Consider the following 12,650-nt stretch of genomic DNA (forward strand, 5'->3'; position numbering starts at 1 on the left):
AGAAAAGTTTTTCTTCAAAGAAATTTAAAAGCTCAAATCTAATTAAGTTTTATAAAAATTTCTTAAAAAACATTTCAGAATCTGTATATTTACACCAAATTATAACATTATTCATAAAAAGTAGTTATTTCTTTGGAAAAGTTAAAAAAAATCTTCCCATTACCGTATACCACCTATGGACAAACATTCACTGTCAAAGGTAATATTTTTGAAAATAGAAATATTTTTGCTAAATTAAATGAAAATCGCTCAAAAATTAATTTTTAATAAAATATGAGGACATTTTCGTTAAAATTTAGTAAAAATTTCATCAATTTTTACAAAAAATATTCTCCAAAAATAATTCTTCCTTTGCTAGTACATATCAAGGAAAAAACCATATAGAATTACTGAAGTTTTTCACTCGTACTTTTTTCCTGATTTCGTTAATAATTTGGATATTTTTTGCAAAAATGTATATAATAAAATAAATAAATCCCTTTTTTATGACAATTTTGGAAAAATAATACAAGATTTAAACAATTTTCTTAAAAGAAATTTTTTTTCTAAAATGTAGTATTACGCCTTTCAAATGGCCAAGAAATATTCGCCATCTCTATGTGATACAATTTTTGATAAATATTTTTAAAAAAATTATAATTTTACAAAATTATGCTAAAATTTTACTAAATTAAAAAATATATATAGCTGAAAAGAAAAAAATTGCATATTTCATTCATCATTATCTGAAAAGAAAAATAAAACAAAACAGAGAGCATTTGCCGCCAAAAAATTTCAACCATATTGAGTGAGAAATAGTGAGAGCATTATTGCAGAGAACATTTCGCGCCAAATTTAGTGAACATATGCCTTGTGGACATTAGTATACACACAAAAACAAGTTCAATACAACAAATATCTGTTATGAAGAAAATAAGAAGAAGAAGAAAAAACATTGCCTTTAAAGAAGAAATTAATATGGACGGACGCCGTCAAAAAGACCAATAGAAAAGAAAGAAGAAGAATAAATGTATATTCTAATAGGAAAATATTACTGACGCCACCAAAAACACACAAAGAAAAGAAAGAAGAAGAACACAAATGTGCATTTCAATGGGAAAATTTTACTGACGCCGTCAAAAATGACATATGGAAGGAAATTTCAATAAGTTTGTTCAAGAAGAAGAATAAAATGTCTTTTTAGGGAAAAATTATAACATGATTTTTGTTTTTTGTGTCAAGAAGAAGAACAAAATATTTAATGGAATAATTTTACTGACGCCGTCAAAAATGACCTATAGAAGCAAATTTCAATTATTTTTTTTAAAGAAGCAGAACAAAATGTGTCTTTGAAAGGGAAAATTGTAATATATTTTTTTCAAGAAGAAGAATAAAATGTGTCTTCTAATGGGAAATTTTTTACTGACGCCGTCAAATATGACTCATACAAGAAAATTTTCAAATATTCCTAAAATCAGCCTCAAAAATGAAACAAACACAAAGAAAAATATTTATTTATTTAAAATGTTAAAAATGATAAATAGTTTGATGAAAAAATAATCTCTTTTTTATAAATTTTTTGTGGTCCTGAAAAGGACCGATTGTTTTGTTGTAAAAAAAATAGTTTTTAAAACGTCAAGAATTTAAGCACGTTCTCCACGGATACGTCTGGCCAATTGGATGTCTTTAGGCATGATGGTGACACGTTTAGCGTGGATGGCGCACAAGTTAGTATCTTCAAAAAGACCGACCAAGTATGCTTCACTGGCTTCTTGCAAGGCCATAACAGCAGAGCTCTGGAAACGCAAATCAGTTTTGAAATCTTGAGCAATTTCACGAACCAAACGTTGGAAGGGCAATTTGCGGATCAACAATTCAGTACTCTTCTGGTAACGACGGATTTCACGCAAGGCAACAGTACCAGGACGGAAACGATGAGGCTTCTTGACGCCGCCGGTGGCTGGTGCGCTCTTACGAGCGGCTTTAGTGGCCAATTGCTTACGAGGAGCCTTTCCACCAGTTGATTTACGGGCAGTTTGCTTAGTACGAGCCATTTTTCACTTTAATTTTTTCACTTCACTTAGGTATGCACACAAACACTGTTAACACTGTAATAACTGTGCCTGCTATCCATATAGCGGTATTTATAGAAAATTTCGAAGAGGCGGCTATGAATAGGGGTGTGTAAACCAGTAAAGACAGCTGTGCGCGCACAAAATGTGTACTCACACATACACAAATACATGTGTATTCCATTAAGACTCTTGGTTAGTCAAACAGGCCAATTTTTGTATAAATAGAAGCCGCCAGCCTTCGAAAAAACATTCGTTCTTGTGCTTTCGTGAAGTGTTAAGTGATTTTTAAAATAGTGAAAAATGACTGGTCGTGGTAAAGGTGGCAAAGGCTTGGGAAAAGGTGGCGCTAAACGTCACCGTAAAGTGTTACGTGATAATATCCAAGGTATTACCAAGCCAGCTATTAGACGTTTGGCTCGCCGTGGTGGTGTAAAACGTATCTCTGGCCTCATCTACGAAGAAACCCGTGGTGTTCTGAAGGTGTTTTTGGAAAACGTTATTCGTGACGCCGTTACATACACCGAACATGCTAAGCGTAAAACCGTCACTGCTATGGATGTCGTCTATGCTTTGAAGAGACAAGGTCGTACTTTGTACGGTTTCGGCGGTTAAATATTTTCTTGACGCTATTTGGAGAATTTTTCTTTTACAACAAAACAATCGGTCCTTTTCAGGACCACAAAAAATATTTAAAAAGAGATATTTTCTTGTTGAAAATTACAAAAACATAAAAAAAATTTAATAAAATATATCAAAAATAAAACTTACCTTAATATATGAAAAATAAAACTAACCATAAAATATTTTCTTTCATATTACTTTTTTTCAGTGCATTTTATTTTTTCTTTCTTTTTCCACATTTCATGATTTTTTTTTTTTTTCAAATAATATTCCCTTTTGCCTTCAAAAATAAATGCCGTCGGCAACTCTGACCATTTAATTTTATTTTCATAAATTTTTTCCATCATCAAATAATTTTCCATTTTTTCCTTCAAAAATGCCGTCGGCAACTCTGATCATTACCTTTTTTTCTTACAATTTTTTTTTCTTCTTCTTTTTTTTTTTGCCTTCAAAAATATTTTACCGTCGGCAACTCTGATCATTCCTTTTTCGTAATACACAAAAATGTTCCTTTATTTCCACTAATACATGTTCTACCGGCAACTCTCATTGTTAGGGTAGCTGCTTGCTTGCTTGATAATACGACGATGTGTGTATACGCTAGCGTCGGTCTGTGTGTGCGTGTGTTTGTTCATATAACTAACGCACATCAATGCTATGCCAAGCGAACAATATCTTTGACTGCGATGTTATGTACTTATTTTTTCCTTCAAGTAAAAATTTTTGTTATTATGTGATGAAATTGCTAAAAATTGTTATTAAATTTTTTTAAATTAAAATGAAAATTACCTTTTTTAAAAAAATTTCATTAAATTAGTTTGAATTTTGTTAATATTTACTGCGATTTTTCTCAAAATTATATTTAAAAATTTTTTATAGCATCTCTTTTTTCAAAAATTTGCTCATGAAAAAATTCTTCTTCTTATGTTTCATGATTTCATATAAAAATATTTTATCTTTTACTTAATCCTCCAAAAAATCACATAATTTTCTAAATTTCTCTCACTTTATGTTGAAATTATTGAAAAAAAAAATTCTTCTTCTTCTTCTTATATTTCATGAACTCGCATAGAAAAATTTTATCTTTTACTTATTTATTCAAAAATCACATAATCCTCCAAAAAATCACATAATTTTCTAAATTTCTCTCACTTTATGTTGAAATTATTGAGAATTTTCTTCTTCTTCTCGTTTCACTAACTCAAATTTTCTTAAATGACCAAAAAAAAAATTACATAATTTTCTAAATTTCTCTCACTTTATGTTGAAATTATTGAGAATTTTCTTCTTCTTCTCGTTTCACTAACTCAAATTTTCTTAAATGACCAAAAAAAAAATTACATAATTTTCTAAATTTCTCTCACTTTATGTTGAAATTATTGATAATTTTCTTCTTCTTCTCGTTTCACTAACTCAAATTTTCTTAAATGACCAAAATAAATCACATAATTTTCTAAATTTCTTTTACTTTATGTTGAAACTATTAAAAAAAATTCTTCTTCTTCGTCCTATGTTTCACCAATTTTTTCTCAAACGTCCCAAAAATCACATAAATTCTTTTATTTTATGTTGAAATCATTGAAATTTTTTTTACTTATTCTTCTTCTTCTTATTTTTCACTAAAAATAATTTATTTTTTTCTTAAATGTCCACAAAAATCACATAATTTTCGTCTACTTTATGTATTTTGGTTATTTTCTAACAAAGATCCTCAATTTATTTCCACAACTCTACTTTTTTCCCTTTGAAAATAAATTTTTTTTTTCGTGCGCACTTCATGTTGTCATCACTCTATTACTAACTCTATGATCTGACAACATCACCAAAATCACACATTTCTGCATTTTTTCCTTTCCAAATACAGTTACTTTTTTCTCCTCAAAATTCGCGGCGGCAGAACACTTTTTCCATATAATTTACTCTAACAGCCACTACAACAACATCAACAATCATCATCATCGTCAACGTCAGTAAAGGCATTTGGTTATTCTAACTAACAAACACACAACACCACACACTCACACACACACATTCATAACAGACATCGTCAACATACAATGAACGAACATTGGCGGGAACATCGATGAACGAATATTGGCGCGAACATCATCAACGAGACGAATGATCTCTTTTTCGCTCTCTCTCTCTCTTTCTCTGCCTCTCTATCTGTCTCGCTATTCCTGTGAAAAACTAAAGCGACATAAAACAAACACAATTCTGTTGAGGGGGGTAGAAATGAAAAACAGTTACAACAAACGAACATATTTTCTAAGGAAATATGAAAGAAAAAATGTCATTTGCAAAATAATCAAGGGTTGCCTATGAAGAAAAATATATAATTTTTTGGGAATTTTTATTTTTTCCCTATAAAATGTAAATATAAAATTTTTGGTCATTTTTATTCTTTCCCTATAAAATGTAAATAATGAAAATTAATAGTTTGAATAGATTTTTTCTCTTTTTAAATATATTTTGTCGTCCTGAAAAGGACGGATTGGTTGAATTTTTGTATGGATTTTTCTTCTTCTTATACGATGGTCTGTATTTTTTCTTCCATAATACCTTTCGAGATAATTTAGGCTTTCTTTTCGGTCTTCTTGGGCAAGAGAACAGCTTGGATGTTTGGCAATACACCACCTTGGGCAATTGTGACGCCGGACAGCAATTTGTTCAATTCTTCGTCGTTGCGGATGGCCAATTGCAAGTGACGGGGAATGATACGAGTCTTCTTGTTGTCACGGGCAGCATTACCAGCCAATTCCAAGACTTCAGCAGCCAAATATTCCATGACGGCGGCTAAATATACTGGAGCACCGGCACCAACACGTTCAGCATAGTTGCCTTTGCGCAACAAACGATGAATACGACCGACGGGGAATTGAAGACCAGCACGATTTGAACGGGACTTTGCCTTTCCCTTAACTTTGCCACCTTTACCACGACCAGACATTTTCACTTAATATTTTTATGAACACTTCACTTAGCACTGAAAAAACACAGAATGATGCCGTTACTCACTTGAACCCCTACTATTTATACTTTTCTCTCGCTCATTTAATACACACACATCGAAAACTGGGGTTGTTTGGCCACTATTCCACACAGCAACTGTGACTACCTGAAACATTTGAGCACATAATGCTTGAAATATTCTGTTTGGGTACTGGGTTTTTATCATTTGTGAACAGTGTTAAAAGTGTTTGTGTGATTCAAAAAATTAAAAGTGAAAAATGCCTCCAAAAACCAGTGGTAAAGCAGCAAAGAAGGCCGGCAAAGCCCAAAAGAACATCACCAAGGGCGATAAGTCGAAGAGACGTACCAAGCGTAAGGAGAGTTACGCTATCTACATTTACAAAGTGTTGAAGCAAGTCCATCCTGATACTGGTATTTCGTCAAAGGCCATGAGCATCATGAACAGTTTCGTGAATGACATCTTCGAACGTATTGCCGCCGAAGCCTCTCGTTTGGCCCACTACAACAAGCGCTCTACCATCACCATCATTTGTGAACAGTGTTAAAAGTGTTTGTGTGATTAAAAAAACTAAAAGTGAAAAGTGGTCGTGGTACAAAATACCAAGTGCTTAAAAAAGACTTTATTTTCAAATTTGTTTGAAAGAAAACCTTATCTCTTTGACGCATATAGCGTAAAAACTAAAAATTCCCTTGCGGTTAAGTATTAACTGTGAGAAGCGCATAGAAGGCAGTCAACCCCCGTTTGTTTGTTACTAGCCATTTGATCAAGGACAAATATCGAGTGGTGGTTGTACCAGCCAAAACTACCCGCTGGCGGGCAGAAACTACCCCGCTAGCACTCCCGAGCTGATACCATCAACTATTGACGGCGTCAAAAATGTTTCAATGGATACTTTTGTAAAACCTACAGAAATATCACCAACCAATAATTCAACTTTGATGGCGAGTACTTCACAACACGTCAACACTCCAGTGCCAATGCCGAAAAATTTTGACGGCGGCGTAAATTCGGCTCGCGCAATACTGAAGCCAAGCAAAAAGATAACATCAATCTCTACCAATTTAACAATGATAGAGAATATTAGTCAACAAAAGACCACCATGCCAGCGGAAGATTCTGCCGGCTTCACAACTGTTACCAGCCGTAAATCAGCCAAGAATAAAGTGGCTAATCTACCTAAATCTAAGGATGCATCAGAGGATGTAACTAGCGACGGCGGCATGTCTGCTGCATCTGACGACTTACGAAAACAGCGTAAGAAACGTTCCCACGGTGACGTTGCTGAATCATCGTACAAAGTCTTTAAATTGGAAGCTACTGTACGTCAACAAAAGGCGACTATCTCACGTCTGGAACGTGAAAATGAGAGCTTGGCAGCAGAGCTACACGCTGTCAAAGAGGCTCTCAGACAACATGGCATTTTGGGTGTTTCAAATGCCCCCCTAAATACTTTGACTGCCGAGGTAGCCGAAAACCTCGGTATGGCGGAAGATGTTGCTGATGTCGCATTGCCGGCTACTGGTATGGAAGTTAATGAAGATACTGGATGTGCTCCCCCGTCTAATGCATCATCCCAGAAAGTGGTTCCCCAGAAAAATTCCAGCAAATCATCACCCCAGATGGATGGTAAACCCGGAAACAATTCTGCTCCTGTAGTTAGTTCTGAAGCTAGTAAGAAGAAATCTGAGCGTAAAAATATGCCTAGTATAACTGTATACGAGGTGGGTTCCTACGAGATGTCAGGCGTCTTGCACCAACATTTTTCCCCAGGTGAGTTTTCTACTACTCTAGTCCGCCAATCTGTAGTGTCTGTGAGAACTTTTAGTCTTAAGACATTTGAGGCTGTCAAAAAGATTTTGACAGAGCGTGGGTATAAATTCCACACCCACACCCCCAAGGAACTTCGACCACACATGTTGGTCATAGAAAATCTTGGTGATGACTATCCACGTGATGTGGTATATGACTTCCTCGAGAATCGCTCGGGTTTAAAAGTTGAGATTATGGGATTGACCAACGTCTCCCATAAACTCTGGCTCTTGCGAGTCACTAAGAGTTCCGATATAATGGGACTTTATAAACTGAAAATGATTTGTGACGCCAATGTCAAAATCCGTAAGGACAAAGGTCGCGGTATTCAGCAATGTTTTCATTGCCAGCGCTTTGGCCATATCGCCATCAATTGCCAAATGCCCTTTAGATGCGTCCGATGCCTTGAAGCCCATGCAGCCAACGAATGCAAGGTCCCTCCCAAAGGCCAAGAGACACATATTGAGTATAAGGATCCTACTTCTGGTGAAGTTATCTCAAAAGTTGCACAGCCTCCTGCTTGCACAAATTGCGATAAGGTTGGACACCCGGCTTGTGCCCGGGATTGTCCAATCCGTTTGGCAATCCTAGCAAGGAAAGCCAAACAAAAGGCCGAAATTAAGGCTAAGGCTGATGCCAGATCCATGCGTATAGCTAACTTGCGCACTGGCGTATCATATGGCGCAGCTGTTGGTCATTCTAAACCTATCCCACCCCTAATTCCTAATTCCCATCCTTTTGCATCCCAAATCCATCACCCACTTCCACCCCGTACCTCGGTTAGAAATGACCCCCGTCCAGCTTCAGACACCTCCCAGAATGTTGGTGCTTCTAATGTTGGAAATATAGTTCAATTTTTTGGTAACGATTATAATTTAAAGTGCGAGAAGGCTAGGGCGTTCGGTCCTATCTTTCAGCAAATAATGTCAACTTCTGGCATCAATGCCGCCATGTCCGCATGGCTTCTGTTTATCGATGGAAATGTTGACTTTTAAAATAGTTTTTGTTAATGTTAACTCAATAGTCTCTATTACCAAGAGACATTATTTGAAACTACTCATAAATGAGAGAAGACCGGACGTCCTGCTTATAGCAGAACATAAGCTTAATCCTTCTCACACTTTAAGTTTGGAGGGATATAAAATATTTATACAACATAGAGAACGGGGGCATCGTGGGGGTGGCACTGCGATTGCTATAAGGGATTGTTTTAGATGTGAACGCATACCTTTAGATACAGGGCGTATAGAGTCCTGTGCGGTGAGGGTATGGAGGGATGATGGCTCAACTGTGGCCTTCGTCTCTCTTTATCTTCGCCCACAGGAAACACTGCAAGCTCAGGATATGAATAGTGTCCTGAATCTATATAACAACGGGGAGGTTCTCATTGGATGTGATCTTAATGCCAGACATCCTTCCTGGGGAGACTCCAATACAAATACAAGTGGACGTACTCTGGACAGTTTACTACATAACTGCCCAGATTTTATAGCAATCGGTTCAAATATGCCGACTAGACCGAATGAGACATCTGGCTCATTCCTAGATTTATTTCTTTGCTCACCAGGACTCCCTCTGGTGGGTGGCAGAAGCACCTCAACGGCTTTTGAATTTGAATCTGACCATAGGGCGATTCAAATTGAAATAAATATGGGAATTGTAGCGTGTCAAGCCAGGGAAGAATTCCTCAACTTTGACCGTATGAACATAGGTCGTTTCAAGCGCCACATTCGAGATGGCCTAGAGGTATGTAAATTGCCTAGTGACAGGAATGTTTCTGTTGAGGAAATAGACAGGTGTGTGGATGACCTGTCGGAAGTTTTTCGACGGGCCATCGACACATCTGTCCCTAAACAGAAAGTACGAGATAGGACTCTTGGAGACCTTCCCCCAAGAATCATCAGATTTATCCGTGAACGTCGCACTTTGTGCCGAACCCTTAGAAGGTCACATGATCCGGATAGATATCCCACTCTACGTGCGGATATCCGAAACCTTGATCATATTATTGCTGATTCCATCCGTATCTTTGAAGAAGATCGGTTGAAGAGCTATCTTAATAGTGTCAGGGTGGATAGCAAAACCTTTGGAAAGGTTAAAAGGGCAGCTGGCCTTGGTGGTAAAAACCCAATCGAACAGTTAGTAGATAACACAGGGAGCACTCTAACTGATGACAGTCAAAAAGCCGAAGCAATAGCGGATTATGTCCAGGGCGCATTGGGTGCTGATGGTGGACCGGGCGGCTACCCTTCAGGTGGCCCAGTTAATCGGGCCCCTGGAGAGTTTGATTCCTTCCGTAGCTCTATTGATAGTGCTGCGGAGGGGATCAACGATCGGTCCCCTTTGGTTACCTTCACCGGAACATTTTCTGCTGATGGGGCTTCTGTGGATAGCGACCGCCGCTGGTATGAGGGCGGTTTCGTGAGGGTGAATAATGTGCGACAGGCCTTAGCTAGAAGGCCAGGACGTAAGTCGTCAGGTCTTGACAAAATACCTGACATTGCCCTGAAAAAGGCAGGGGAGGCTTTATTTACTTTCCTGGCAATACTATTTAATCATTGCCTCAACTTGGGATACTTTCCCAAGTCTTGGAAGGAGGCCATGTTAATCCCCACTTACAAAAGGGGATCCCCACAAAATCAATGTGGCAGCTATAGACCAATTTCTATTCTGTCAGCCTTTGGGAAATTATTTGAATCCTTTATTTTGGATCGAATGAAACTAATTGTGGAAGATAAAAGGGTTCTGAAGGACAACCAATTTGGTTTCAGGGCAGGTCTATCTACTGCCCATGCCCAAACAGCCTTCTCGTCTTATGTGACATCTGGTCTCAATAAAAGGGAAGGCACTATTGCGGTTGGGCTAGATTTCTCGAAGGCATTCGACTCAGTCTGGCATAATGGGCTGATTGCCAAAATGCGCAGATTTGGTTTTGACCACCAAACCTGCAGGCTTGTCGGAAGTTTCCTTGCCGAGAGAAGCTTCCGTGTTAAAGTTGGTGAACGATTATCTAGTCGTAGGCCTGTCCTTAAAGGGGTTCCTCAGGGCTCGCTCTTGGGTCCGATGTTGTACAACATTTTCGTTAGCGACATGCCAGCTCCCCCACAGGGGGGGTTGGTTTTGTCATATGCTGATGATGTGTTGGTGGCGATGTCGGGCCCAAGGGTTCGGGTCATTGAGGAGACCCTAAATGACTATCTAGCACTACTCCACAGATATTTTACCTTTTGGGGGTTGAAATTAAATGGTGAGAAATGCACTGCAATATTAATTAAAGGTAAATCACAACATATTTTACCTAATTTCTTGAGTTACAGGCCAATAATTCAAATTGGACTTAACATACTTGAGGTGAAGGACAGGATGAAATACCTGGGTGTCATTTTTACCGAGAAATTTGACTACAATAGGCATATAGACTACATCCTGTCCAGAGCAAAACAAATATTTTTTAGCTACCAGGGGCTAATGAAGATGCGGGAAGGTCTTTCACCAGACGTCAAGCTGATGATTTATCGGCAAGTAATTAGACCTGTAATATCCTACGCCTTTCCTGTCTGGTTTGATATTTCATCACACCAGATGGAAAGGCTTAGGATATGGGAACGAAAAGTTCTCGCTGCGTGCTTGGGTATGCGAGGATTGATTGTCAGTCAGGATGGTTCTTTGAGGCGGCACTCCAATAGAGCCATCTACGATAGGGCTGATATAGAGAGAATTGATAGGGTTCTTATTTCTGGAGCTCTGGAATTTTTGAACAGATCTGGCGGACTAGAAAATGGGGTCGTGGAGGAGTCACTCAGATGTGATCTGGATGCTGACGGCCTGCGAGCTTGTAGGCACCTACCTCCTGGGGCTTTAACTCGCCTCAATGATGAAGGGTTGTTGTACGTCAACGGGGAACTACGTTTCTACCATAGACGCTACAACACCCTTGATGTAAATAGCATTGTCTATAATAATAGCCAATAAATAATTTTGTATATATTGTAAATAGTAGTTATAAGTAGTTTTAAGTTGTAGTTTTTAAGTTTTAGTTTTAGTCACAAAAATATGTAATGACGCCCTTTTTTATAGGAATTTTTTGGGCACTTTTAAAAAACCTGAATTCATGTAATTTTTTTTAGTTTAATAGCTGCTAGTGGTTAAGCTACTGCATAAAACATATATATATATAAGTTGTAGATTGCGAAGTAGCAATAAGATATTTTATAATTAGCACAGTAAGCCTTTTCTGTTATCGTATAAGACAAATTAATCCTAATAAATAAGGCCTTTGGCAAAATCCAAATCCAAATCCATCACCAGTCGGGAAATCCAAACTGCTGTCCGTCTATTGTTGCCCGGTGAATTGGCTAAGCACGCTGTCTCTGAAGGTACCAAGGCTGTTACTAAATACACCAGCTCCAAGTAAATGCCTTGATTTTTTCATCAATTCGTCGAAATTCAACCATAAAAGGCCCTTTTCAGGGCCACAAAAAACATTTTAAAAGAGATCAAATTTTTGTCGAAACACTTATTTTCCATTATTTACATTTTTTAATAAAGAAACTTACCAAAATAATTTTAAAATTCCTCAAATTCTAGCAAAAATAATATTTTTCCATGTATTTACTAAATGACGCCGTCAACTCTTGTTTTGCCGTGGTTCATATTGCTTTTTTGCTTGCTTGGCTACTCTATGTGTGTAATGTGTGTACAACAACACGCCATCCACTGTATGGGTATGTGTGTGTGCTTGTGCGGTGTTACTTAGTATTACCGTCGGCAGTCACCACCATATCGAAAAATGTATAAACGAACAACAAGCATGTATAAGCATTCTGCCTGTATTACTTCACTACGCCAATGCCAAATATGAAGCGCGAACATTTTTAAGGGGAAATTTTTTTGGTGGTGGCGCAAAAATTAACGGGACATTTTTCAATGGAAAAAATAGAAAGAGAAATAAAATAGAGTTGCAACATAACTTCATTAGAATAGAAAAACATTCCTGATTAAAAAATCTCCTTTTACCCAGCAAACAATTTTTGCAAAGAGAAAAAAATTATCATTTTTGAAGATTAAATGAAAAATTCCAAAAATATGAAATTAGATGAAAATGACCATAATTAGACAAACAAAAATTAGTCACATTTATTTTATGACCCAGACTAAAATTTTAATCCGCTTGTGGTGTTATTTTGTGGAAT

The 12,650-nt window shown here is 37.1% G+C and overlaps 4 protein-coding genes across 4 annotated transcripts; 2 read left to right on the top strand and 2 right to left on the bottom strand.

Moving 5' to 3' along the window:
- Positions 1 to 1,567: 1,567 nt before the first annotated feature.
- On the bottom strand, positions 1,568 to 2,073 carry LOC141388407 (histone H3). The gene has a single exon (XM_073958316.1). It carries the CDS (start codon positions 2,031 to 2,033, stop codon positions 1,623 to 1,625), a length of 411 nt encoding a protein of 136 aa, XP_073814417.1. The 5' UTR covers positions 2,034 to 2,073; the 3' UTR covers positions 1,568 to 1,622.
- A 252-nt stretch (positions 2,074 to 2,325) lies between these two features.
- LOC141388464 (histone H4) lies at positions 2,326 to 2,727 on the top strand. Its single transcript, XM_073958377.1, has one exon. The coding sequence runs from the start codon at positions 2,355 to 2,357 to the stop codon at positions 2,664 to 2,666; it is 312 nt and encodes a 103-aa protein (XP_073814478.1). The 5' UTR covers positions 2,326 to 2,354; the 3' UTR covers positions 2,667 to 2,727.
- A 2,497-nt stretch (positions 2,728 to 5,224) lies between these two features.
- On the bottom strand, positions 5,225 to 5,643 carry LOC141388460 (histone H2A). Its single transcript, XM_073958373.1, has one exon. It carries the CDS (start codon positions 5,623 to 5,625, stop codon positions 5,251 to 5,253), a length of 375 nt encoding a protein of 124 aa, XP_073814474.1. The 5' UTR covers positions 5,626 to 5,643; the 3' UTR covers positions 5,225 to 5,250.
- A 249-nt stretch (positions 5,644 to 5,892) lies between these two features.
- On the top strand, positions 5,893 to 11,872 carry LOC141388474 (histone H2B.1/H2B.2-like). Its single transcript, XM_073958386.1, has 2 exons — positions 5,893 to 6,186; positions 11,767 to 11,872. The coding sequence occupies exons 1-2, from the start codon at positions 5,906 to 5,908 to the stop codon at positions 11,870 to 11,872; spliced, it is 387 nt and encodes a 128-aa protein (XP_073814487.1). The 5' UTR covers positions 5,893 to 5,905.
- Positions 11,873 to 12,650: the final 778 nt, after the last annotated feature.

This window comes from Musca autumnalis, unplaced genomic scaffold (assembly GCF_047663935.1).
Source record: "Musca autumnalis isolate F117 unplaced genomic scaffold, ASM4766393v1 scaffold_93, whole genome shotgun sequence".
In the NCBI taxonomy this organism is placed as follows: Eukaryota; Metazoa; Arthropoda; class Insecta; order Diptera; family Muscidae; genus Musca; species Musca autumnalis.

Bases quoted from the DNA above. Each gene is read 5' to 3' on its own strand.
- LOC141388474 (XM_073958386.1), top strand. From the start codon at position 5,906: ATGCCTCCAAAAACCAGTGGTAAAGCAGCAAAGAAGGCCGGCAAAGCC. The intron at 6,187-11,766 runs GTGTTAAAAGTG...ATCCATCACCAG, and splicing joins ATCACCATCATTTGTGAACA to TCGGGAAATCCAAACTGCTG.
- LOC141388464 (XM_073958377.1), top strand. From the start codon at position 2,355: ATGACTGGTCGTGGTAAAGGTGGCAAAGGCTTGGGAAAAGGTGGCGCT.
- LOC141388407 (XM_073958316.1), bottom strand. From the start codon at position 2,033: ATGGCTCGTACTAAGCAAACTGCCCGTAAATCAACTGGTGGAAAGGCT.
- LOC141388460 (XM_073958373.1), bottom strand. From the start codon at position 5,625: ATGTCTGGTCGTGGTAAAGGTGGCAAAGTTAAGGGAAAGGCAAAGTCC.